This window comes from Oryzias latipes, chromosome 8, assembly GCF_002234675.1.
Source record: "Oryzias latipes chromosome 8, ASM223467v1".
Taxonomy (NCBI): Eukaryota; Metazoa; Chordata; class Actinopteri; order Beloniformes; family Adrianichthyidae; genus Oryzias; species Oryzias latipes.
In genome coordinates, this window is record NC_019866.2 from 15353847 (window position 1) to 15381169 (window position 27323).

General features: G+C 40.6%; 5 protein-coding genes across 5 annotated transcripts; 1 reads left to right on the top strand and 4 right to left on the bottom strand.

The window, feature by feature from the left end:
* The first annotated feature begins 1171 nt into the window (after window positions 1-1171).
* LOC101159356 (cerebellar degeneration-related protein 2-like) lies at window positions 1172-7953 on the top strand. Its single transcript, XM_011478353.3, has 5 exons — window positions 1172-1356; window positions 2800-2912; window positions 3781-3929; window positions 4677-4841; window positions 4918-7953. The coding sequence occupies exons 1-5, from the start codon at window positions 1266-1268 to the stop codon at window positions 5846-5848; spliced, it is 1449 nt and encodes a 482-aa protein (XP_011476655.1). The 5' UTR covers window positions 1172-1265; the 3' UTR covers window positions 5849-7953.
* On the bottom strand, window positions 7017-14829 carry LOC101161729 (rho GDP-dissociation inhibitor 1). The gene is made up of 6 exons (XM_004071534.4): window positions 14712-14829; window positions 9959-10157; window positions 9457-9540; window positions 8951-9027; window positions 8803-8866; window positions 7017-8197 (listed from the first exon to the last, which is right to left on the bottom strand). Exons 2-6 carry the CDS (start codon window positions 10149-10151, stop codon window positions 7995-7997), a joined length of 621 nt encoding a protein of 206 aa, XP_004071582.1. The 5' UTR covers window positions 10152-10157; window positions 14712-14829; the 3' UTR covers window positions 7017-7994.
* Window positions 14830-15824: 995 nt separating this feature from the next.
* LOC101161973 (THO complex subunit 4) lies at window positions 15825-18790 on the bottom strand. Its single transcript, XM_004071535.4, has 6 exons — window positions 18404-18790; window positions 16895-17053; window positions 16662-16809; window positions 16504-16567; window positions 16232-16412; window positions 15825-16148 (listed from the first exon to the last, which is right to left on the bottom strand). Exons 1-6 carry the CDS (start codon window positions 18641-18643, stop codon window positions 16134-16136), a joined length of 807 nt encoding a protein of 268 aa, XP_004071583.1. The 5' UTR covers window positions 18644-18790; the 3' UTR covers window positions 15825-16133.
* Window positions 18791-19974: 1184 nt separating this feature from the next.
* mcrip1 (MAPK regulated corepressor interacting protein 1) lies at window positions 19975-23021 on the bottom strand. Its single transcript, XM_004071536.4, has 5 exons — window positions 22912-23021; window positions 22126-22210; window positions 21822-21940; window positions 20766-20870; window positions 19975-20676 (listed from the first exon to the last, which is right to left on the bottom strand). The coding sequence occupies exons 2-5, from the start codon at window positions 22131-22133 to the stop codon at window positions 20612-20614; spliced, it is 297 nt and encodes a 98-aa protein (XP_004071584.1). The 5' UTR covers window positions 22134-22210; window positions 22912-23021; the 3' UTR covers window positions 19975-20611.
* A 1111-nt stretch (window positions 23022-24132) lies between these two features.
* On the bottom strand, window positions 24133-26205 carry LOC101162449 (protein phosphatase 1 regulatory subunit 27). The gene is made up of 3 exons (XM_004071537.4): window positions 25451-26205; window positions 25178-25328; window positions 24133-24942 (listed from the first exon to the last, which is right to left on the bottom strand). The coding sequence occupies exons 1-3, from the start codon at window positions 25884-25886 to the stop codon at window positions 24822-24824; spliced, it is 708 nt and encodes a 235-aa protein (XP_004071585.1). The 5' UTR covers window positions 25887-26205; the 3' UTR covers window positions 24133-24821.
* Between the last annotated feature and the right edge of the window lie 1118 nt (window positions 26206-27323).

The window sequence follows — 27323 nt, forward strand, 5'->3', positions numbered from 1 at the left end:
TATTGTTATTTGAAGTTGTTCCTTATCTTGCCTGTACTGTCCTTTTTTGTCTCTTTTCACGCCTGCATTTTTGTTATTGTTTGCTTATTTCTGATTCATATTTCATCCTGACTTGATCTGTACACGAATAAGCAAAAAAAAGCAACAACAAAAAAAAAACAGAGATGCTGCTGCTGAGGCTTGCTGGAGTGGTGGATGGAGGCGAGAGGCCCAAGGAAGTGGTGACATCATCTATATGGATGCTGCTTTCAAGGACTGTTTGTAATTTACGGCGTCTCACTTGTGAACGCTACAAAGGGGGTCATGAATAGAAACTAAAAATACTATTAATAGAGGCGATGGTAATCTGATACATTATGTTTATAAAACCATTCTTAAGACTAAAACTGATGGAAGAAAAAACATTTAGGGTCCTTAAAACTTTATTTTATCAATTAATGTAAATGCATTTTATTACAGTGCTGGATTTAAAAAGTCAAATTATAGAAGCTTTGCGCTGAATTTGAAACCTGGGAATTGAAATTGAACTAAGTAGGTGTTTTGAGAGTGAAATTCTGCCTAGCTGTCTTATAGTTTAATTAGCTATTAAATAAAAGATGTTCATTTTAGAGCTACATCATTTATTTTAGCAAAGTTTTAAGGCTTTGGTGACAATGTGGCAAAAATAAATAAAAAGCAACATTATTTTATTTTATTTCTGGCAATCAGAACTAAATATTCAAAGACTATTCTAGTGTCTGAATCCCCAACTACTGTTCCTCGTTCTGTCGTTTCCCTTCCTGCTAGTATGCACAAGATAAATTGAACATTTGCTTTAGTCACGATAAAAAAAATAATATTAAGAAAAAAGGTTTACATAAAATAAAATGAGAAAATCATATCTTTGTAATTGAATTTACGTTTTTTTACGGTGTACCTGAAAGCGACATCAGTATTAGCTTGCATGGAAGCTAATGCCCCCCTCCCCTCCCCTCCCCTCCCCACCTTGCACTCCAGCCTGATAAGACCCCTGTATAAAGGGGGCCACCCTGCTGTTTCGCCTCATTTCTGTTCGTTTCTGCACGAGGCTGCAGGAATTTTCTTATTAAGCAATGTTGTCTTTTAGGGACCAGGGAGGGGTGAGGGGGGGTTGAGCGGGTAGGATGGGTGGTTAAGGAGGAGGAGGAGGAGGAGGAGGGGGGTTGTTTGTTATCACTTCCGGGCGAGTGGTCGGACTGTGTCTGAGGAGGTTGCATCGCCGGTGGAGGAGAAGTTCAGTTACATCCATGCTCCGTCCGGGAAGGATGGAGGAGTCGGTCGTGGAGGCGGAGGTGCAGCAGGAGGAGCCGTGGTACGACCAGCGGGACCTGGAGCAAGGTGAGGCGTCACCTGTCTGTCACCGTCTGATCACAACACAAGCGATCGATCCGCGTCCATAGGAAACATATGAGGAGGAGGAGAGGAAGTGATGTAATACGATTTCTCTGTCTTTTCTGATCAATATTTGTATTATTGATGTTTTTATTTTAATGCGAAACCTTTTGTTTGTTTGAGCTCATTTCTACTGCGATCACATCTCCATCCTGGCACTTGGGAAGCCAGGATGTATTCACTTTCCAAAAGAAATGCCAGTATTTTAGGGATGCATCCAGAATTTAGTGCTTGAATCCACTTCCTGCATATAAAGAGCTGTCTGCGCATCCTGTCTGCACAACGTCCCTGTAATGACCTAATGGATGCACTTTCACTGAGATGGGAAGAGGCAGTGAGTGTCCTCCTCCTGCAGCTGCAGCAGCATCACCCCGTCTCCTGATTCCCTGCTGACCCAGAGAGCTAAAGCAGCTTTGAGTCTTGGTGCAGAGAAGCAGGGCAGGTGGATTTGAACACCTCTTTTTTGTTTCAGTGCTGTGCATCCTAAAATCATTAAGCCAGCACTATATCTGATAATGGAGCAGACAAAACCTCATTTTTAGGTCAGTCTGCTCCCCCGTGCGCTCACAGTCCGACTGGATTTTAACCCCACAAATTGAGTCTGTTATGTAACTAACTTCTGTGCCGCCAGCTTTGCCACTCCCTGACCTCCTGCGCCCGTTTGGCCAAACATCTGATGCGTTTGCGCAGACGGGTGGCATGTTGCAGCCAGTCACACATCGGCAGAAATAAACAAACTGGAATGCTGTTTCGGGTTTTCCTCCACTGCAGATAACTCCAGAGTTACATAACTGGGCACGTGTCTTGTGATCTCACACACTTCGGGCTGGTGTTATCAGCTCTACTTGGTGGATGCAGGAAATGACTGCTTCTTCCTTCAGCAGCAGCAGACAGAGGAAGCTGAGATGAAAAATCTGGTGTTTGTTGAAGATGTTAGAGGAAAAAAAATGTTTTCAGACATGTGTTTTCCATAAATTTGTTGGGTTTGGGGCACGAATGATCCATTTCTGTCATTATTGTTGAAAAAACAATAAAAAAAAGAAGCTGCATTTGTCTTTATCAGTTGACAGATGGATATCTAGAGCTTTTTGTTACTGTTTATCTTAGCAAGCAGCCAGAATGGCTTTGTTGAGAGATAGATGTGAATTATAGGATAAGCTCTACTTCACCAGAGGACATAAACTTCAGCAGAAATCCTCAAAAATCTGAATCTGAGGGGTCGACATATTTATGGAAAACAATGAAATATGAAAGACAGGCTTCTTTTGTGCAGAATTATTGTTTTGCAACTGCTGGATTAGCACATTTTTGGGTTTGGAAATCGTCCCGCACTTGTGTTCCTGTGCTTTTCTTCTCTTCTCACCTCTCGTCTTCTCTTTCTCATACCAGACCTGCACTTGGCAGCAGAGCTGGGAAAGACTCTCCTCGAGCGCAACAAAGAATTGGAGGAATCTCTTCAACAGATGTACGGCAACAATGATGAACAAGTGCAAGAGATAGAGGTATGCTCAAGAACGTGTTATTGATGGGGGTTTTGATCGATAATCTTGTTTTTTAATCTTTTCCTTTCAAACTGGGTTCACATTTTTTTACCAAAACACCAGTTTTTACCCATAAAAGTCTTTTCTGAGAAATGAATCATTGATGAAAACCTCATTTTCACTCTTTTGAAACGTCTTAACAGATTTGTTTGGTTATAAATCTCATCCAGGGCAACCATCCGTCCATCTTTTGAACGCGCTGAATCCCTTTAGGGGTCACAGGGTTGCTGGAGCCTGTCCCAGCTACTGTTGGGCAGAGGCAGGGTAAACCTTGGACAGGTTGCCACTCTGTTGCAGGGCCACAAACATTTAGAGAATTTAGAATCCTATTAGCCTCTGACGCGTGTTTTTGGACTGTGGGAGGATGCTGGAGAAATTCCCACGCATGCTCAAGGAGAACATGCTAACTCCACAGAAAGAACCCAGCCGGGATTTGAACCAGAACCTCCTCCCACTACACTTCCATGGGATGCAAACAATGTTTGCAAGTCCATGCATTATATTTAATATATTTAGATTGAATGGACGCTGTTTTTATACTAAGCCTTCCTTCTGGGCTTTGGACCTGAATACAGGATTTGGTACCAAATTAAGAAAAAAACACATCCTCACTAATTATTTACGGCACAAATTAATCATTTTTAAAACCCTTTTCTATTCAAATCTCCCAAGCGTAATAAACACCTGTATACACGTTTATTATCTTTTTGAGAGGGTTAAAACTGTCTTTCTCTCTGTTGTTGATATACATAGAAAAGCAACATTAGCACTGTAACTTCCACTGAGAGTGTATCGAGGCTGACGATGTTTGTCCTGCTTCCTCCTGCAGTACCTCTCCAAGCAGCTGGAAATGCTGCGGGAGGTGAATGAGCAGCACGCAAAGGTGTACGAGCAGCTGGACGTGACGGCCAGAGAGCTGGAAATCACCAACGAGAAGCTGGTGCTGGAGAGCAAAGCCTCTCAGCAGAAGATAGACAGGTGAGCCACAGCTGCACAGACACCAGCACTGTCGGGATGTGGAATTAAAAAAGAAATGTACACGGTCTAAACAGGTACAGAGATCTGTATCGAAATCTGAGACGTGTGTGGCAGCATGGATCCCCATCTTTACTCTTTAAAATCCCACTCCAATCATCTTTTGATTTATGGTAAAAGCGTTCCCACTGGTCTTTTAATTATGATTTTGCTGTTTTTAGCCAAAAACTTCCATCCTCACACCCCCAACCTGTGCAACAAAAGTGGCGAGCAATATCGGAGCTATCCAGCTGTACAGTTTTAGCCAGATGCCAGCTAAGACAAGGGAAATGAAGACCTACATACATCTTTTTCAAACCGCTTCTTTTTGTCTGCTCCTGATTCACCAGGATTTGAACAAAGAAGTACTCAGACATGTAATTTTAAGCCTCCAAGATGAAAAAACTACCAAAAAACACTTTTTTTTTAAATCAGACTGGGTCTTTAATCTTAAAACTTGTTTGTGCTTTTGGTTGTGTTGCTGTTCCTTCCACCTGACCAGCTGATTGCTCCACGTGCTCCTTTCTTTAGAAATCTCATAATCAGGAATTAGACATTTCCAAATCTGGTTACCGGGATTAACGCATTGCAATAGCCGTCCCTGTTCCCATGTTTTGTTGTGTAACAGTGATCCGCTGCATCTTCCCGCTGACGTGCCAAAGGAAACAGAGAATGAAAGTGTTTTTTTCTTTTCTTTTTGTGCCCTTCCAGGCTGACGGGCACCATGGAGAGCCTGCAGGGTCAGGTGGACAGCCTCACAGCTCGTCTGGAGGAGCTGAGGACTCTGGAGGAGCTGAGGCTGCGGAGAGAGAAGAACGAACGCTGCAAGACCGTCCACTCCTTCCCCTGCCTGAAGGGGCTCTGCACGTCTCCCAGGTAAACAGCAGAAAAGGTTCATTAGAGGTCATCTGGCCTTGGTTCCAGTTGCTGTCATGTTGCACTCATTGTACAGGTATGAGGACGGGTTCCTGCTGGCCAATCCGGGTAGCGTAGACTTGGTCGAGCGACAACCCCTGGACGAAGAAAATGAGCGCCTGAGGGACATCGTCGCCTCCCTGCACTCTGCCATGGCCTTGGAGAGGTCAAAGCGGGACCAAGCTGAGAGGGAATGCGCGGTTGTTCTGCAAGAGTTTGAGCGACTGGAGCAGCGCCTCCTGGGTGCAGAGGGCTGCCATCTGCGGGTTCAGGAGCTCGAAGCCGAGCTCGAAGAGATGCAGCAGCTCAGGAAGTCCAGGGTGTGTCTGATTGGGGACATGGAAGACGGCCTGGAGGTGTTACTCAGCAACGGTCCGGAGACAGACACCCCAGAGGACGGTGCAGGGCTGGAGGAGGGAGATCCAGGCGCTGCAAGGGAGGCCGGCGGACAGCAGGGGGGACCAGTGCGGAAAAGCTGCAGCGACACGGCTCTGAACTCCATCTCGGCTGTCGCGGGCAGACGGCAGGGCAGTTACGCCCTCCATGCCAACGGCACCCGCAAGCGGGGCATGTCCATCCTGCGGGAGGTGGACGAGCAGTACCACACCCTGCTGGAGAAATACGAGGAGCTGTTGGGGAAGTGCAGACGCCACGAGGAGAGCCTGTGCCACGCCGAGGTGCAGACCTCCCGGCCCGTGTCTAGAGACCCCTCCATGAAAGAGTACAGTCTGATCCCGGTGGAGCCTTCAACCTCCAGGGCTACTGCCACGCCTCCAACGCCGCCTGAAACGCCCTCCACCCCCGAGGCCCTGGAGGGAATCAGCAGGCAGGTGGAGCAGGTCGACAAGCGGCTCAGCCAGAACACGCCAGAGTATAAGACGCTCTTCAAGGAGATCTTCTCACGTCTGCAGAAGTCCAAGAGCGACGTGAGCTCCAAGTCCTCCAAAAGCAGAAAGACTAACAAATGAATGCTGTTAATGCTGCTAAAAAAACACCTACAATAACTTTTTAGCCTCAGCTTTTAAAGACCCACACTGATGAAAATGATGTTTGTGGTGTTTATAACATGTTCTTGAAGCATTTTCCTCATGATGGAGGACACATATAAAGAAAATTAAGCTTAAAATTCCATTTCTGAGCATTTATTCAAATTGTTGTGAATCAGGAGAATGTAATGCCGTTTAAAACAAAGAGCGTACCTGTGACGGGGCAAAAGCTCCCTGCTCCGCCCCATTCACTTCGTTTTCCTCATCCAAGCTGGCATCCGGCTCAGAACCACACAACCGGACAGCTCCAATGTTGCTCGCTGTTATTGCACCGCTAACGTTCGCTTGGAGGTGAGGGGGGCTGTAAGGTAGCAGGTAGAGCATGTAAACAGAGAGCTCTCAGCAACAGGGCGTGGTTTCCCCAAGCCAACAGTCCCGCCCACAACTCGTTAGTGAATTTCGACTGAACTCTGCAGAAACTATGTCCTGGAAAAAGACACCAGTTCATTGATTTTGGCTAAAAATGGCATCGTCATAATTAAAAGACCACTGGGCAGGCTTTGAAAACAAAAGATAATCGGAGGGGGTCATTAACCACCCTCAGCTTCAAAAGTGAATCTTTTTGGAGGAAGGACTCAACCTTATATTGCTGCCAAATGTATTTTTGCCTACATTACTGAATCATTTTGCTGCTTTCCAGCAGATAAAATGCTTTCAGAATTTAAGGCCGGGTGATGGAGTTGGGATTTTTGTAATTCAGTGGAGCCAAATATAACAATTAGCTAACCCTATTTTAGCACCTTTAACCCTTAAGAACCCATGGTGACATCAGTGTAACAGAAAAATACCAGAAATGGATTATGTGGTCCACATCGTTTGTGGTCAACTACACGTACTTTTAAGAAAAAAATGGGTCTGGGTTCTTATGGGTTAAACGCCATAAATATCTCACTTCTGATGATAATATTTGGACTTAAAAGTAACCTAAAGGCATTTTTGCTGAGTGAGCTTCCCCTCATACACGTTAAGATCAGTCGAACACTGTGCTGCTGTTAAAATGGGGCATTGAAATGACTTATAATAAATGTACTAAATTTGTTTCTGTTTATTATTTAACTGGTTTGTATTAAAAAAAAGGACAAACACATTCCCAGTCTGAACACTTTTATTGTGAGTGATATGTTGGTGATACAAATCAAACCCACCAAGACAAAATAACCATCGAGCACTAAGGAAGGTCAAGCGGCTCCCATTCAGGCTTCTGGAGTGTATAAAAACAAGACAACACTTTCATGTGGCAGCATGTGTTATTGATCTGCATCTGGTTGAGGTTTCTTATAAAAAGTACATAACAGACCATGATTTTCTGAAATTAAAGAGGCATGGTCAGAAGGAATCATTCACGAGGAAAAGAGAGGACCAGGAAGTGAGAGACAACGCCATGATGCCGGAGATGGTATCTAACACCTGAAATAAAGGCTGGCGTCCTGATTCCCTGTCCACGTGCTGCGAATGGTGGAAACAGACTCGTGGAATGTTTTTAATCTGAAGGCAAACGGCTCATCTAAGTCCTAACTCTTAAGGCCATGAGGATGCAGCTGCACCTAAAGTGAGGAGTAGGAGAAAAGACCCTGGTTCTCTTGCAGAGTTCTGTCTGGCACTCGACTATTCGGGAAAAAGATCTGGCCTGAATCCCAAATAATTTAACAAGACCTAAATCCACGTAATCTGCTCAAAGGCTTCAGCGAGGCTGGCTCGAAGAGTTGGATCCAGCAGTGATTGAACAAAGACCACACAGCCACCGTAGTATCCAAGGCAGATTATGGTAATTATACAAAACAAGGTGGACAAAAAAACTGTGGTTTAGGATACAGCAAGGTCGGATTGCTTTTATGAAGCATAACAAAAAAAAATCCAGATTTTTAGGATGTAATACTTATCAGACAGAAGAGGTAAAAGGAGAAAAAAAATAAAGATGCACAGGTTGAAGAGGAAAGACCACGAGGGCGAGGAGCTGATGGACGGACAGAGCAGGAAGCCAAAAAAAAAAGAAAAAAAAGAAGATGGTTTGATCCAAGGAAAGGAAAGACCTGATGGAGAAGTGGGGAAATAAACCAAACAGAAATCATCAGTCCTTCCATTCTTTCTTGATCACGAGGCTCCACTCCCAGGAGAGGTGGTCGTTCTTGTCGTCGTCGGTGAACTTGGACTTGATGTTGTAGGTGCCGCGGGCCAGCATCCCTTTAGGCGACTCCTCCATGGCTGTGAGGTACTCGTACTCCTCGTTCGGTCTTGGGCCGTAGCTGCCGACCATGTAGTCCGTCTTATCAACTACACAAAAAGCAGAGGTGAAGATAAATGTGAGATAAGATTTCAATTGTTTGATAGGTGGAGGGGTCAGATATTTCATCAAGTTTAAGCTCAAATTCACTGTAATCTACAAAAAGAAAAAGTGGTTTGAATAAAAAGGATCCGACTGAAAATACAGTTTAAAAGGAAAACTTTCAAAAACAGGCGGATAAATCAGAAGCTGAGGAAGTTTTTTGGCTTCCCGTCGTTTACTTTCACAAATAAAAAAACAAAACATTCGTTATGTTTTTGGGGCAGCTGCTGAACAGTTATCTGCAGCAGTTTTCTATTCCTGACTCAAGAACCATCCCAAGTTCAACATTTTCCTTCAGTACGATCCTGATTTCATGCTTCTTTTTTAACTCTTTAAATCTCGTTTAGCCGTTTGATTTTATTGTGGAAGGGCATAAAGGGGGAAACAGAAGTCATGGTTGCACTATTTTGTTTCCCATTTCTGCTCGTGTCACTCAGCTGTTGGATTAAGCAGAGCTCAGTAAATCGCTTCCTTGCAGCAAAGCAACAAATCTAAACCACAAAAACATTGAAAAATGAACATTCACCATCTAAATCAAAATGTGATAACATACCTCTAACTCCTTTCCTGAATGTTTGCTGAGTGTACTTGAGGCCTGAGACGATATCCTTGTTCACCTGCATTAATAATGATGTTTAGTAACAAAAACAGGCTAAAACACATCAATAAAAATGTTGATTTGATGACAACTAGAGTCCAACCTTGAAGTTGATCTTTACTCTGTATTCAACTCCCTCCTTCAGCGTGAACGGATTCTTCCTAAAGTTCTCGAGGTCTCCTGACAGAAAAACAAACAAAAGCATTTTTTACAATTTAATAAGGGAAAACAAATACTGTTTTAGGGTTCCTGCAATGACTAAACTGACCACCAGGGGTTTCTAGTGAGCCATCACTCCAGTATAGTGTTGTGATGTAATGTGACCATTGAGAGGCAACAAACACCCCCCCCCCACTGCAGTGGCTAATTAACCCACTTCCACAAGACTCATGTCATTATTAATTAGTGCACTAATGTAGCCGGTCATTTGGTCTATTTTTACACCAAATCAGGGGATCAATTACACTTGTCAATCAGGGAAAATTGAGACTTCCTGCTATGAGTGGGAGCTCAACTGGGTTGTTTACCTCCCTGCCAAAATAGGTTCCTTTTTTCTATGACTGCAAATGCACAAATAACTTAAAAATAATATAAATTAAATGCACCCACCCTGCAGGTCTAAAATCAGTGGAGCAGGAGCTTGTTCACATAGCAGAGTCATCCGTGTCACCTGCACATTTGGGACGCTGGGATCTAGAGATTAAAGGGAAAAAATGGGTTCTTTACTCATAAGCTTCAGCGTATATAACTGGACAAACAGTTGTGACGTTTTTCTGGTGCGACATGCAGAGCTAATGCATCATGAACCGGAAAACATGCTTGGTGGTCATCTGGGATTTACAGAACCGTAGTTCCATACAGAACTTTTGCTTTTAGATCTTCTGGGTGCACAGACAAAAAAAAAAAAAAAAAGCTGGAAAAACCAGAACTGTTTTCACAACAATGCCCTGACATTTGACAGCGTTCATTATTGGTAAAAACAATCATTATGTGTAGAAACTTTGCTTGAAAAGAATAAAAAAAAAAAAAAAAGAAATTAGCGACAGACTGTGTTTATAAATGCAGCTTTTAACAGGATCTCAACACAAATGAATGAGTCACAAATGCGAACCTGCAACCGATCCAGCATTTCCCAAAAGCGCCTCCTTGTACTTCCTCAGGCTCTCGTCATCCTTGTCCAGCTCCTGGATCTCTTGCAAGGACTTCTGGGCAGGTGGTTTGTAGTTGACGGAGTCTGGAGACTCCTCAGCATTGGCTGCTGCGATCTGTGCCAAAACCTCTGGTGTGGGCTCCTGCTCCGCCATTGTGTGCTGCGATGTGAAAGCACAACGAGGGAAAGTGTTAGATGTCAGGAAGACGCATGAGCGACATCCAGACGGCACTTCCGCTTTTTCTCCTCCTCAGAGCTTCCACGCAGCACAAAGTAAAGCATGCAAACTTCTAAGTCAAAGTAGATAGATTTAACGGCGCCCTAAAACTTCTTGCATTGTGTTCAAAGAACAGGCGAGTCAGCTATTTTAGTGTAGTCAGAACACACAGGTGGACGTGAGCCAGGACATGCGACACCCTCAACCTCCTGGACTGTGGATCCCATATGCGTAAGCAAGTTCACAAAGCTGATGATTACCTGAGACCCCCACACCCCCCCTTCATGCTTCTCAAACACCTCTACCTGCAGAATTGCAGACAACCAGCAGTACTATCAGATCCTCACATTCCATGCAGCTGTCACAGATCCTGAGCAGGCTGCACACAGGCCTCAACAAGAGGACGTTTTTTTTTTTTTTTGTTTAAGAGTGAGATCTAAAACAAGGAGGGAACGAGTGTCTGCAAAAATCAGCTTGAAGAAGCCATCTTGAAACTCTTGACGGGATGTTCTCCTTTTCTGGCACACAGCACACTCAATTCTGTCTTTCAGATCTCTTCATGGCAGCCCCAAAATGTTTGCCTGCCTGAAAACGAGCTCTGCTTCCGTGCCAACTAGGTCAAATAAAAGGCAAAACAAAAAGGAACAATCTTTGTGTTACAGTCACAAACAGCTCTAAACACTGGAAAGGTTCATCTCAGGTTATTTTGACATTTGCATGTTGAAAGCATGTTACTTCCTGAAATAAACAGAACAGTGAAATGGGAACCACTAAGGTGGGGTTTTCATAGTACATAGAATGTTAACTTTGTTAGTGCTGAAGTAGAAAAGTACAATCAAATTAACAAGCTTCATTAAAAAAAAAAAGAAAAAAAATGTCTGACTTCCTTCCTTCGTGTAGTTAAAAATGCTTTGTCAAGACAACCTTACAAAAATACATTTTTGGCTATTTATTAAATTGCTATGAGTCAGCAGAGGCAGTATAATGGCAAAAAAGTGGCTCACGGTAGCTAATTTGTTAAAAAAATAGTCTGCAAAGGGGCCACAAACTTCTTTTTGCTCTGCCTTGGTTTTTCACCTTCCTCTATATTGTGCCTGGATATAGAGCCGGGCCTTTTCCCTATGAGGGCTGACAACACAGCTCACTTTTTCCACACGGGGGGCCTCCGTCTTCCCGTAAAAGCAGAAATTCCTTTTCAGCTAGTAGCATGTTTAAGTAGGTTAGTTTCCCTGGTCAGAAAGCGTGAGCAAGACCAGACAACATCGGGTCGCTGGAACATCAGTCTTGGAGTGTCAACAGAAAAAAAAAAAGAAAAGAAAAACGGCCAGGTTTTCTTTTCTTTTCTGCAGTGAGCTGCACTGTCACACAGCAGGAAGTGTTCCTTTAAACCAAAAAGAAAAAAAACTTCCTCTGAAGTGTTAGTGCATCGATTAGCTCTCTCTTTTAGCACAGCAATTATAAGAAGAGTGTTCCACCAATAACAAAAAAACACTCAAATGTTTCCCGGTTTGTTTTGCAATGTGTTCAACCTACTAAAATAGTCTGAGATTCAACCTCAAATTAAGCAGCCATCACACTGTAGACTGGTCAGAGAATAGACCTCAGTGTTGCATAAAATGAATTAAGACCTTCCTTATATTGACTGAATTGTTGGTTCCCTAAACTATGCAAGTTGAGTATCTGCAGCAACAAAGCCTACTATCCAGAAAAAGCCCTGTTGTTGTCCAGGTTTCCCATCATGAGGCTGGACATTGTTGTAGAATTTCACTTGCATAATTCCACCAATATCCCTCTTCAGCTGCAGGATAAAACTATTTTCTGGGCTGGAGCAGCGGAGACCCGGCAAACATTCGGGGCTTGGCAGCGGAGACTTCAGATTAGGGTTGTTTCCTAGCAACGCAGCTGAAACCATCAAAAGGTGGAATTCTGGCTAATGGAGCGTTCTGGCTTTCTGAAGGGGCGTTCCTCTGGATGTAACAGAGCCGGAAAAACTTCCAGGACTTGTAATGCACAGAGTTCTTTTCATTAGGTGGCTCTACACAATAATTAGGTTCATGCTTTAACATCATTTTCTCCAAAAAACTGGAACAGTAACGACAAAAGTGGAAGTTATATATTTTTTTTCCAAATCAGTCACAGAAATATTTGAAGCTTTTAAATTAAAGGTGCACATTCGAGCAGGTTTGGATTTTAAAGCGATGCTAGCGCAGCTTCTATTCTTCGGTTGTCATAAATCGCTTTAAGTAGTAAGGTTATCTAATGACAGAGCAGCCTGCATGTGTCTGCTTGATGAAAGACCAACAGAAAAAAAAAACCTCTGGCTGTGATTCTTTTTTTTTCTAATTTATTAACTTAAGAAAGGAGAAGCACACAAAAGAAGCCGACACAGGAAGTGACAAGAAACTATCATCTGGAGTCATCGACTGAAGCTCTGCACCTGCTTTGGTCTTCTCTGTGCTGAGGCTGCAACAAATTCAATAACGGAGACATCTGGACGTCCAACCCTGAATGCATCTTCGAATCCCCCTTTTTGTGCAACTTTACTGAAATGTCTCTGAATTTCTATTAGTAGAAGCAGCAAGACAGAAAAGTCTAAAAAGATGAGCACAGACAGATCTTGTAGGGTCAGAGAAATCTGAGGTTAGGCTGTACTTTTTCATTAAAGTGGGGGCGCCTTCTGTGTCAGGCACTACTCGCTCAAGAAACTGCTGCAAACTTCCTTTTTTGAGCACGAGCATGATGACTCACACTTTACGGTCACAACCAAATGAGCACAAAGAGATAAGTTCCAATTTAACTCTCGACAGGCTGATTGAACATCAAATGTTTGCAATAAAATTGATTTGAAAGAAACAAAACACTTTGGTGAAATCGAGAATAAAATCATGTCGTCCCACCACTATAAGGAACGATTGTGAGCTATATCTAGAGACATGGCGAAGCTTTGCGGAAGTGCTGCCGGCAGGCTTCATTGCAGAGCTGATGCAATGCAGAAGTGCCCAATCTTAACAGAAGCAGGAAAAGAGGGGGGGTTGCAGAAAAAACAACCTGACATACATGACACCAATGAGACTGTGAACAATCACTAATGAAGGTGAGTCTACTTGCACATAAAACAAAGCAGCACAGAGGGAGGCTGTGAGGCCAAAGCTCAGACGATCCCAGGAACAAACAGGGAGTTTTATAAATAGCCAGTGAGAAATCCCTGCAAACAGCAACAGGAAGCTGTCAGTGAGCAGAGAGTCAAGGGTGCCAGCTAAGACCTGCAGGCTCACTCCTCTGCAACCACAATTTTTTTTTAAAACAGTTAAATAAAAATGAAAAAGAAAAGCAAATTCTTTTTTAATTTTTATTTTTTGCTTAAATTCGAAAAGATTTAAAATAAATTAATATTTTTTGGAGATTGCTCCTAGATTTTTACACAAACAACAAACAATTGGAGTAAAATTGAGTTTTTTTTAGTGTGGATTAGGGTTTATCAGAGCTGATAACGAGAACTAAAAGTAACGCGACTGACAGTGAACGCAGCACCGGAGGCCGCTGACATGACTCGCCTAGTCAAAGGAAGAATGCTGACCGTTGATGGACGAGTTCTTCAAGATAATTGTTCCGTCTGTCAATCAATAAACCAGACGTCCATGTACATATTAGTGGGTCATTCGATTTTTAAGCTGAGAAAAAGCGGGCGAAATAAACTTTTTCTTCAACTTCTCATCAGGAAGCATTTTTTGGTGCAGTTTATAAGGACACCGGAAGTAGACCTGTGATTTTAGCTTTTTAATTAATGTTCGATCCTAATAAGCGCGCGGGACTTTAATGTCGTCACACAAAAATATGTTCGAAACGTGTTTTTATCAAAAAATAAAAAAAGAGAATCAAAAAGTGTGAACAGGGCCAAAAAGGTGGTTCGGTTTAGGTGTAAACTGAACTAAATTCTAAAAAGAAAAGCTAGTTCCAGGAAGTGGCAGACGATGTTCCCTGTAGGGGAGCACATGATGATAACGGCGGCGCGGGTATATTTTTAAATTTGTAAAACTCACCTTAACCTTTTAGTGTTTTTCAGAAATCCTAAGTTTTACTAGATGCATGAACCAATAACTGCAATGTTGGAGTTGTCGTTATCTAACTACTAGCTGAGTAGCTCAAACCGAGTTCGACACCCGGAAATTCACAACTGCCTGACATTTGCTTCTCTGCCCACTTAGGGCGGATAACTTTCTAACTAACAAACAGGATTAAGACTAATACTTAAGGATAACTATTATGGCCTTGCTAATGTATGATCTATAGATAAACTTCAAAGCAGCAGCACCGACTGTGATAAAAGTGCTTTTTTTGGTAAACAAGTATTTCCTTTCACTGAAAGTAAAAACGTCAGGTTGGCCATCTTTTATTTTTATATTCCTTAATTATTTGTGCGTACAACAATATATCAACCTTTACAATTCATAAACATTACTAAAATGTATGTTTTAAAGAGTTTAAGTTTAGTCCTACCGTTTTCTGCTTTTGCTGGCTGGGGCCGTCTCCTGTGAATGGGAGTGAAGTGAAGCGGAGGAAGACAATCTGAACAAGCTCCGACGGATTCTGACATCCGCTTAATGACTTTCAAAATAAAACTAAAATGTTTGTGTGTCATCACAACACAAATTTAATTATTTCACTATTTCTATCCCCACTTTAGGTGCATTGCATATTTGTATTAAATATTGATATTCTTTCATCATTGTAAAACTCAATGTGAATCTGTTAGTTTGAAATCTTCAATGATATTTTTTGAAAGAAAAAAAAAGCCTATTTGAATTGATTTCATGTAAAACAATAATTTAATAAATAATGTGTTCCATGTAGGTTTATTACTTTTGCTGAAACTCCACATTGAAAGTTAAACCTACTTTCAACATATTTTATTTGCTTTAAATACAAAAAATTTAAGTTAAAAATAAACCTATTTTATCAAAGCGTTTTTAAGTAGTGTCTGAGTTTTTAGGGTTAGCCACCTTTACCAGAATTTTCTGTAGACAACCAGTCTCAAACAGACATTAACAAAATTCCTTACAACAAAGGTAGCAAACACAGGTAGTATCTTGTTTTCAGTTAAATTAACCGGAAGCTGAAGGAAAAAAAAAAAAGAGCCTTTTATGGAACACTTCCGGAAAGTGTGGTGGAAGGTGCAGCTTTTCCGAGTTCAGTTATCTTCCCTATTAGATTAACTTATTCCTTCTTTTAGCGTCCCATAAAAAGTTACGTACACCTACAGTTTCATGTGTGCACTTTCATCATCAACTGAGAGGCGAAGAAAGGAAACCGCCACAAAAGCAAATTTCAGAACATAACCCATCAAATTTGAACAAGGGCGACATCTAGTGGCTGAACTCTTGAAAATATAGAATGCATTGAAAAGTATTTAACCCCCAGGGTAAAGCAGGTCATAGCAGATATGAATTTGATCTTTAACTGCTTGAAATACAATTGGACAATGTAATTTACAAACATTTAATAATTTTATTAGCCTATGCATTTTAAAAAGTAGTAAAAGCTTTCATGTAAATACAACCAGCATATTTCCACCTTAGACTGGTTTTAGTAAAAAATAAAGCAAAACAACAATGACCCATTGCTTATTTAATATATACTGCAGGTTTTTATTACAAGTTCCATTCACTACAGGGTTGGGAGAAACTGAGAAAACTCCACCCAGCAGTTAACCTACAGTAAAACCATTCGATCAAAAAAAAAAAAAAAATTAAAACAAAAATAAAACACTTGGTAAAAAACACTTTGGAGTATTTAAAAGAAGAGGTTGGAACAATTTCAATCACATCAGAAGACAAGTGTAAAATATTCTGCACATCTGTAACAAGCACCCCTTTCTGTGCAGACAGGGAGGGATGACGTCAACTAGGATGGGAGGTTTCCTTAACTGGTATCCATCTGAGAAAACAAGAGGTGAAACAGAATTAGGACAGCTGCAAAACAACTTCAACAGAAGATGCTTTCTATTTTGACAGATGTACCCTGGCATTGTAAGCATCTAACTGGGCGTCAAGCTCTTCTGCCGATAGCGGTTGCTTGGGGGCACCGCCGCGCCCCCCCCGCCCTCTTCCTCTGGGACCACCTGCACCACGGACCCCTCGGCCTCTTTGCATCCCTCCGAAACCCCGATTTCTACTCATGCCTCCACCACCTCTGTTCATACTGGTAAAACAAAACAAATACACAAAGAAAATGTAATTGGGGTTTACACAACAGCCTGTTTCCAGTTTCCCAAGAATCCATGCTTACTTACCCCTGCATAGGCCGCCTCTGTGTGTCGATCTGTGATGTGACGAGCTGAATGTTCATAGGCCGCCCTAAACACAAATTAGGCTTTAATCTTGGGAAGATCAACTAATATTTAAATGTATTTATCTAATTAAATAAATCTGTAATAAAGTAGAAGAATACCATCAAGAGGAATGCCATTGTACTGTTTCATGGCTTTCAGGGCATCTGCCCTCCTTTCAAAGTGGACATCTGCCGTTCCAAGGCTTCTTCCTGATCTGTCGTAATGAACTGCAGCTTTCTTTAGAGTCCCAAATTCAGCAAAGAGTTCCTTCGATAAAAAAAAAAAAAGTCAAAACTAAGTCATCAATTAAAAAAAAAAAACATCACCATCAGATATGCTAGCTAAGTTGTACCTGGATGTCTGCGTCTGACACCCCAAAGTCCAGATTGGAGACGAGGAGCTTTCCTCCCGTTTCCACACCAGCTCCTCCGCCACCTCCAGCAGCCCCATTGAAGCCGCTGAAGCCGTTGTCAAACATGTCGTGCTGCCATTTATCGGGAAGCTGTTTGGGCTGCAACAGACGAAAGAGAACGCACCTGCTGACTTCAGGATCCCCTGCCTCTGTCTTTCACAGAGTCCACACGGCTGGGTGTTGGTGCAAGCAGGTGCTCCACTTCCAACACGGCCAGGGTGCTCAGCAGACCCCCCCATGATCCCTGCCCACCCCATCGTTACAATCACGTGAATCACTTCAGACAGAAATACACAAATTTAAAAATAGCTATTTTGGTGTTTTGATACAGAAAATTTCAATGTTTTACTACTTGTAAAGTAAGACAAAAAGCTGACAGATATTTAAACTAATCATTTTCATACATTAACTTTAAAAAATCTTTACATGAACCAAAAATCCGCCCCAAACTAGCTAGCATAACCCCGTCGTTTCTTGCCATCTGCTACTCCACCAACTGCTCTGTCTGTCGACATGCTCCTCAGGCACACGAGGGGGGGTCCCCGGCAGAAGCAGCCTCGCATCCCGCGTTGCGCCGCTTGTCCAGGCTCACAACAGTCCTTTGTCAGGCCACAATTCGACTTTCATGAAGAAATGTCTTTAGGATGTTACAGGTGAAGAACATTTTGGGGGGAAAGAAGCCGATAGCCCCCTTTTTAGTGCGTGGAGTACGCGGACGTCCATTTTGAAACCACGCCATTTTGATCGGGGCTTTGTTTGGGTTGCATTTATATTCATTCACACCCCAGGAGTGAAGATTGGGCTTCTTTTTACAAAAAAAAAAAAAAAAATAAAGGAAATTTGAGGGGATTAAGTATGAGTCCACGTATCCATCCATATGTGACATTTGGTGAAAAGCCTTTTGGGTGGGATTTTAAGAAACCCCGTCAGCCATTCCTGGGACAAAAGGCCGCCTTGAAGATGTAGCAGGACGTTGGAAGGAATGTGATTCCGTAGCAATGGAAAAAACGTGCAGGAACCTTCTCAGCGATGTAGGCATCCTTTTCTTTCCAGACCATTACGACACTTGGGGTAAAACATCATTTTGACGCCAAATTGTATTCGAGGTTGTTGGATTCAAAATGGCGCTGAGACCTTCACGATCCGGCAGGTTAGCCAATGTGGCTAACATAGTCGCTCCTCAAGCAGCTTCTTCTTGAAAAGTGGTGCGACACATATAGGTTGTGGGAGAAGGGACATATTATGCAAACAACCTCCATTTATGCTTATCCACAAACTATAGAGCTCTCCTCTAAGGGAAACTCAGCGGTAAGCAACCATTTTAATGGCTTGACTAGCTAGGTGATTAGCCGTCAAGCCAAATGGAGAAAAGAAGACGTAAACCAGGAATTTTCAGCTTTGACGAAGGTTTTTTTCCTTCCAATGCCCATTCGTCTAACTTTCTCATACCCTGCTATAAGGCGTTGGTCTGCCTCTAGCGCGGCTCAGGTTCTGTCGGGTCCTCATGGGGCCTGATCCTCCGCCTCGGCCTCCAAATCCGCCGCCGCCACCACCAAGACGCCCAAGGCCTCCTCCACGGGCACCGCCTGAGCCTCCGCGGCCTCGGCCTCTTCCCCCACGGGCTCCGCCTCTACTCTGCCTGTTCAGCTTGATAATGTCGTCTAGAGACATATCCATCTTATCCGCCATTATGCTGCCCCGATAACTCTAAAGCACTGTAAAGATTTAAATTGTCTTAAAACACCCTGGACTAAGCTGTTCCCTCTCTTCGTCCGTAGATTTACGCTCTCTGGTCCAAGTACTAAGCACAATGAAAAGCGCCCACAAGCTGTAGAAAAGCTGATTGGTTGGAGAACACGTACTCTTGACGTCATTACGTTAAAAACTACAACAACTCTTTACCGCCCTCTACTGGAAACTAAAACATTATTCCTAAAAAACGCCATACATGGGTGTGTTCAGTTCATAGTAACACTAAAAGAAGCAATCAAAGCATTAAATCAAACACTTTTAACTATATCTCTATAACGAAACTGAATAACATAAAAAAAAATACTTTTAGACTTTAAATTACATTGAAAACAAATAGGCTAAGGCACTTCTTTAAACAAACAAAAATGTGGTTTCATATTTCAAATGAAATTTGTATTGAATTGATTTTTTATTTAGATGTGACTATGACCTAAAGAAAACTTTCTTAGTTTGATCAAGAAACGTTATTATAATGAATGCTTAAATTGGACAACACCCTGAACTCTCAATATGCATATTATAAATACAAATTGGATCTCTTTTTGATGAGACACGTCAGCAAATCTGCTAAGAAGTTGAAATTAATTTGATCTCAAAAGATTAATTTTGCATAAAAAGATAGCAATTCAAAGTATTATTCAAAATTTTGCTCTTCTTCATACTACAATAAGGATTAAAAAAGCACCCTGCACGAGAATGCATGATTGTATTCTTCCTTCACATTCATTTGAAATATGTAAATAACAAATATAAATGCAACTCTATTGTTTTGATTTGAAGGTAGTAGTATTTTTAAGACCAACAACTTCTTCACCTAATTAGAAAACAAACAAAAAAGAAAGTTTCCCTCTTGTTCTTTTATTGAAACCTTTCCTACATTGATTGTTTCTGAGCTACATGGCTCTGTTTGTCTGTAAACTCTACCTCTGTTAATTGCACGTTATTATAAAGAAATAACAAAAAACTGGTATTGCTGTTATTAATAAAAAAAGCAAAAGAATTACTTTCCTAATAATTGTGGGTGTAAAAAAAGTGAAAATCAAAGATATAATCAATCTGTAAAGCTAAACTACAAATACAGTTATGTATATTTAAAAATAGCTGAATTTTAGTGGGGTGGGGGATATACTGGGGAGTTTTTAACCTCTTATTTATGATCGTTTTCCATACTTTTAGCTAACGTTTGTTCCGAGGAAAAAAACAGCCTAACACTGATTACTGTTCATTGTATTATAACAAACATACATGAGTGTCAAACCAAGCAGAAGTTCTGTAAAAGTCTTTTATTCAACATTTTGCTTCCAAGGCTTAGAGGAAGGAGATAAGAGCTGCATTCCTGCATTCACTACTCAACAATGTCCATCCCAGGGCAAGAAAAATGTATAATAATAATAATAATAATAAAAAAAATGTTGGCCTTCCACATTGTATTTTGGTTTCCAAAACAAGCCCACTAAGAGGATATCCATTGAGATCATTCTACTGTTTATCAATTGGTTTTCCAAAAAATAAAAACAGAAGTCAGCCCTTTCATATTTTCTTTCAAAGTCATCAGGGTACATTTGGTAGTAGAGGGTTTAAGTCTTGTGTCCTCGTTTTTTGTGCCTTAACCACAAAACCTTCATTGAAACTTTTGATGAAAACTGTGAACTAAAAATGCAGAGAAAGTGGGAAGAATCTGAACTCCCTGAAATCCAAATCCTTTTGGTTCTTGTTGAGGATTTAAAAAAAAAAAGGGGGGGGGGGCAGAGGTTGCTTTAGTCCAGAGTAGAGATTCGATTTGCATTCTGGGTTAGATTGGCCAATGGGTCAAACGTTCTTGCTGACAGCGGGCTGATAAATCAAAAGTTCTTTACAATAATGGGTGGAGAAAAAAAAAAAGCAAGTGGATCATCATAGAAAAGACTAAGATTTCTTAGAGTCCTGTGTGTTGCGCTTTTTAAGATCACTCAGGTCCACTGGTGTAAATGCTGCAAAACCAAACAGAAACACAAGTGTCATTTAAAAAATGTCCTAAATCAACATAAAGATCTCTTGGCTTAATGTCTCTGTAACTTACAATGTAGATTAGGGTTAGGGTTCTTCTCCACATACTCCTGCGGCCCGCGGTCGTTACGCTCACTGTTTTGCGTTGATCGGATGTCTCTGAGCACACACTGCCAGGCTGAGAAGGAATAAAGGTGAGAAGGACGGCAAGTGGTTGAGGTGCTGTTCACCAACAGTTAAAAGGTCAAATCCCACCATAGATGTTTCATTCAATGGATGTCAGATGTATTTTAGTAACAATTCAGTCCTGTGGGTAGTAGATGGGAACAAATTCTAAAGCTGTTTATTAACTCCATAACACACACCTATTTAAGTTACATTCAAGAATATTTTATGGAGTATTGGGTGACAAAATATTCACACTACTGTGTGAGCAGCCTTTAGTTTCATACTGTGACAAATACATCGATCTAAAATCCACTATTTAAAGCAATAAAAAGGGCTAATACAGAGGAATGCATGCTTCATGCAGCAAAATGTTTAGATAAAGTACCACACAGCGAAGTTGCAATATTTTTCACACATGATAACCAAAGTTTATCCTAAACCAGTAACTGTTTTAGAGTGAATCCAGACTTTATTTTTTACAAAAATTACTTTTGTGGCAGAAGAGAATTCCCACAGAAGAAATATTCATACAGCAAAACATTAGTAAAAAAAAGTAAATCCAATTTGATTAATTTTAGAACAAATATCCAAGAATAGAAATTCCAATATTTCAAAGAAATACTTTCTTCAGGATTTTGTTAATTTGTTGAAAGGAAAATAGTTAAAATGATATCAATTTTTAGAGTTCATCATCACATTTTTACTCATTATAAAACCCCCCAATATTATATTTTTTTCACCTTAAATAGTTTCAGGGAACATTTGGAGCCAGACCCAAATCCTAAGCAATACTTTAAATGTTGACAGTTTTAAAGAGGTCACTGTTCTAGAAGTATATCAGGGCTAGAATAGGATAACTCGTAGGATAACTTGGATCAACTTGACTGCTAATAAACACGTTTGGAAAAACAAGGAGAAAATCATGTGAACATTGAGCACTACCGCCAACTAGTATACTTACTATCATGTATAAAGCGCACATTTTCCTCATGTGCTGGAGTAAAAAGCTCCCCGGTATTAGTAGGGGATCGGGGGCTTGAAGTTCTCTTGTAGCTATTCACCATCCTGGGAGCTGATGAGCTTAAAAATCATAAAATAAAATAAAAAGGCAGCATAAATGATTTGATTGAAGAGTTAGCATTGGTGATTTAGGTGTACACACAATTTTCTTGCTCATAAATAAGTAAAATGCATGCTTTGTTGAAACATAATAAGGGTTAAAAGTGCACCAGTGGTGGCTGAAAAGGCCTTGTCTACATTCAGACCTGGTCATTCTGTTTGCAGTCTGTACTCGCTCCTCGCTCCTCTGTGGTGAGTGGATGAAGGATCCAAAGATTAGGAAGTTCTCAGCTAAACCATAACAATAGATGAGGATAACATGTTATTATGTCTCCGATTTAGGAAGTAATGTAAACAATAAACAGACATTTAGAACAAGATCTTAACTCTAATATAAACTGTATAAAGCTGTTGAGCTGCTGGTAGACTGACAGTTCTTTTCTTTGCCAGCCTCTCCCGTAAATATTTACACTGAATTTGAATGGCTGATTTAGCTACCTACAGATAAAAGAACCCATAACAAAGTACGTATATACATGCTGTAGGAGGTCAACGCTTTGGGTTTAGGCACTGGAAGGTTAAGTTTCAAACAGCTTTGGCCATTAATTGACTTTGGCCACACAGGAGGCTTTTGTTTACGTTTTTGATAGTAGCTTCATCAGTGATGCTACTACTAGCAGGAGGTTGTAGAGTCAAATCTTTGTTTTAAAACACTGTCCCACACAAGCTCCACATTTACAACTATTTTTGACTTTTTCATACATTCCTCACAGCATTTCGAGACTAACGAATCACAAACAAATCCATTTCAGAAATCTTGATGTAGCCTGTTCGGTTAGCTAGCTAGCGATTTGCATTGTGTTGCAGTTGCGTTAGCTTAAAAGAGCTAATATTTAATTAAAATTATCGGTACGAGTTAATAATAAAAAGTCATCTAGTAAAATAATTTTCTAAAAATTCTGTAGTGAATGATATTGATTTTTTGGACAAACCTTGGCAGAATTATTCCCTTCAATTTCTTATTTCAGAGTGTACGCCGTTATTTCTAGCTAAAACGTTGCCAATGCCAACCAATCATTTCCGGTGTGAAAAGTCACGGAAGAAGAATGGCTTCTCAGACTACAATTACAACAATAAAAGAAATAATAATAATAATAATAATATAATAGATAAACGTTTTAACAACACTTAAAAAAATTAAAGACAAAGTTTTACCAGATTAAGGTAGCATTGCTTCATTTTATTTTATTTTATTTTATTTTATTTTATTTTATTTTATTTTATTTTATTTTATTTTATTTTATTTTATTTTATTTTATTTTATTTTATTTTATACTTGACGTAACCGGAGTTACAAAATATATGAAATTAAAAAATAGCATAATTATATTGATAGTCCTTATTAATTGTTGGAAGCTTTGTTGTTTTTCTGACATTCATTTGTGCTTTCTGAGTTGGGTAGTCATTTTTCCAGTAACTCCAACACTGCATGAATTTCAACATTTCTCTAAATTTGCACTTTTCTCTGACGGACATCAACCCATCTGTGCAATTAGCACTAAAATGAAAACAAAAGCCACAAATGTTTCCAGATTCCATATTATTTCTTTTTGTAACCCTTGTGCTATCCTATGACCCCACCCTTACATTGACATGGTATCCCGACTATGACAAAGGTGGATAAAGGTGGAAAGATTTCAAGTAATCCGTGGACACCAGGGAAGATCACAAATCATTGAAGAAAAAAGGTTCAGCGCACTGTCTAGTGGGTCTAGATGACCCAACTCCCAATGTTAAAGTACATAGGATAGCACAAGGGTTAATAAGGTGGATTACCAAAACACCCACCTGACCCAGCCCTCATGTCTAATTTTAGAATCCTCTTGGGCCTACAAGTCAAAACGTTTGCCCACCCCTGGCTTATGGGTATCTTACATGTAGTATAAAACTTAATAAATACAATTAAGGTTAAGAAGTTCTGTTTGGAAGAATTTCTACTACAATTTTTAAACGCTCAGATTCCAATTTGGTTTAGAAATGAAAACTCAAAATGAACAAACTCTGGTACTTCTCAATACTGAAAAAATATTGAAGAAGCTAATTTCAAAGAAACATTTTCCTGCTTAAAAGTCCTAATCTCAACAATAAAACTTGTAAAACTATGTTTTGATTTAATGGTAGAAAAGTTACATGCACAAAGAAAAGCATCTTCGTTTATTTATAAAAGCAACTTTATTCATGAAAATCTACAAAACTGCACAAGCATTGATAAGACTTTGATTTTTACACATTTGTACACTTATTACAGCAAACAACATATTACATAAGCAAAACAGCTGCAGAGGCAGAGATGCCCAAACTAAATAAACTTGCTTTTGTTTAGTTTAGATGTCAATAATGTATATTTTTATCTTTCCAACGGATCTGTAAGAGTCTCCTTCTGCCCAGCAGCAAGGATGCAAACAACTGTATAAAACACAATTCAGAATGTATTCATAGTTTGGAAGCAAACATTTTACAGAGTGCAACCGGCTACATGAACAGTCACTGCTTAACACAAAAACAACGGATGGAATTCCTTCACCGATACGCTTATAAAAAAATATCAGAATTGTCCCGAAGATGAAAATTTAAATGAAAACGTGAATGCACATAATAAAATAAGTAAATAAAAATTAATAATTTGATAAAAATTGGCTTTAAATCTGTTTCCTCAAAAGGTTTCTTACAAAAGAAATAGGATCACTTTTGAAAGATATTAACAAAAATTGTGTCCCAACATCAGTCAAGTTATCAAACAAGATATCAGTCTGATTGGTTTGGCTTATTCCGTCTCCTTAAAGCAGCACCTTCTGTGTCCAATAGGTTGGGGGGGTTGCCTTTGCATTTGTTTGATGGTCGATCACACACAGCCAGTCTCAAATAGTTTGGCCAAGTCTTTGCAGTCAGGATCAATGAGGTCTGCAGGCTTCTCTCCACTCTCATTCTCAGCTTCTGTGCTTGCTCCCATTGCCAGGAGATACCTGAGAAGACAGTAAAACCTTTCTTAAAAGAAATTCATTATATAACAGCTCTGTTGTTGAATAGATTCTGTGATTGTAAAGACATACTAGTTAATGCTTCTGCATGGTTTGTATCACAATGCTTTGATCATTCTAGTGAATGCTTTTGTTTTAAGATTAATATTAAGATTTTTGCAGGTAGCTTTACCTGAATCATGCCGATCAACTATTTTTCATTCAGAGAGTTAATGCTTACTTGGCAATCTCAGGGTAGCCGTCACTGCAGGCCATGTGTAGTGGTGTCCACCCGTCCTCATCCCTTTGATGGACGTCAGCACCGTATTTCACCAGCAGCTTCACCACCTCCAGGTTACCTGTCAGCACAGCCTCGTGCAACGCCGCCATACCTGTGCACACATCATCAAATTTTTGCTTTTTTTCAAAATTGCCTCAAAAGCTAATGGTGTTTAACACTTGCAATTAATACCGAGTTGGATTAGAATTTGACAACTGCAGAGACTTTGCTCACCCGAATGAAAAAGTGTGTCCACACGCACTTTCCTCGCTCTCATGAAGCGCCCAATTTGCTCCAAATCTCCTCTTCTAACAATATCCTGGAAGATGATGTCATTGGGGAAGTGCACAGTCCTCTTGGCGGGTACCACGGGTATGACAGGTGCAGGGGGCTCCTGAGGCTGTTTGCGTTGAGTTGAAGTGCAACGCAAAGCTTTGCTGTATGCAGGGCTGTACGTGGATGCAGCTTTGTAGGAGGGTGTGTATTGGGATGGGGTGGGATACGAAGCGCCGTACTGTGTCGGGGTGTGCTTTGACACTGCAGCATACGTAGATGTGTATGCCGTTGGGGTGTAGTGCGAAGAGCTGTAATAAGATGGTGTGTGGTACGTCGGTGTGTACTGGGAGCTCCGCGTGTATGTCGTCAATGGTACGTGGTAGTTGTACTTCATCCTTGCAGGGATTGCTGCTTTGTCCCCTCCTTTTCTCTGAAATCAGGAGGACTAAAAGAAAGAAATCCAAATGAGCAGAACAATCCAATGAAGAGCGGTATCCTTTGTCCTTTTTGTCTTCAGTTGACTTTATCCTTTGAGGTTCCTGCTGAAGCAGCTCCTTTTCTTCACTTCAATAACTCCTCCTTCTTAACCCACAGCTTTGTCTTGATCATTTCTTCTTCCAGTATAAGTAGTTTGCCAATCAGTCGTTGCACAGATCTGGAGTCTGATGGGGGCAAAACTGACAGCACGTCTATATACCCTCTGAGGCGCTATTTTGAGGATGAACATCCAGTGACTTCAGCTTTCAAACGAGTGACCCTCATCCAGCTCCACCCACTAATGTAGCCACATGTCCACTGACATTGCAGACGCCCCCTAGTCCAGATCATAAAAAATGTTGACAGAACCTATGTTCCTCCTGAAGCTAACCACAAACGTAAACACCTAAACAACTGTGGTGGGAGTTGAACACTACAGTTCATAAACCTGTTTTCCTACTCTTTATTTCTATGAAACGATACACCGTGTATGTTTGTGTCACTTTTCCGAAAATACATGTATTATTCTGAGCAAGTAACCTGAAGCAAACAACAACAGCGCATGATCGTTTGACACGTTTATGATTTGTCTCCTTAAAACACATCGTATTTGATATTTAAGATAAGATTTTCATTTTACACTACCGTTGGTGTTTTTGTTTTTGTCAGTTTATTTTCTTAGACTTTACAGCAATAAAAGTACACATAACCTTTTATTTCAGATCTCTGAAAGAAGTCATGGAGCTTTCATGAAAAAAGTGCTGAATGAGAGCGCAGCACGCCATGGAATTAGGGACTGGTAGTTTGATAGCTAAGACAAAAACACAAAGTTTGAACATAACGTGTTAAAAACATGATACATGTAGCCTATTTGACTTTGTACAGCAGAGGTGCTGCACGTTCGAATGATGTTATAACTGTGTTGGTTGCACCAACTGTTCCCAGAAACACCCATGACAAGCAGTTCTAACTTGCAAAATATATGTTTCAAATAGTTTTAGATGATGCCGAAGTAGCAGATGCAGCAGCAAGGCTGCCATCCTGTGATTCCCCCCCCCAAAAGAAAAGAAAAAGAAAACACATTCCTTAAGAAGTTTATTCTGATCTCCATAGTTCTCTTTGCTGTTGTTTGCAATATTCATCGCTTTAGGAACATCTGCTCTTCTTACTTGCATCTAGTCCACGTCAACATTTGTGTTGGCACTCACGGGCAGTTTTTGTACAACTCAAACTGCAAAAAAGTGCAACAACCACATTTCTCACTCAAAGAAATTGTAACAAAAATAAACAGCTATGCCTATCATTAAGAGTACCGGTAATTAACAAATTACTCTTGCTGTGTTGGAAATTTGAG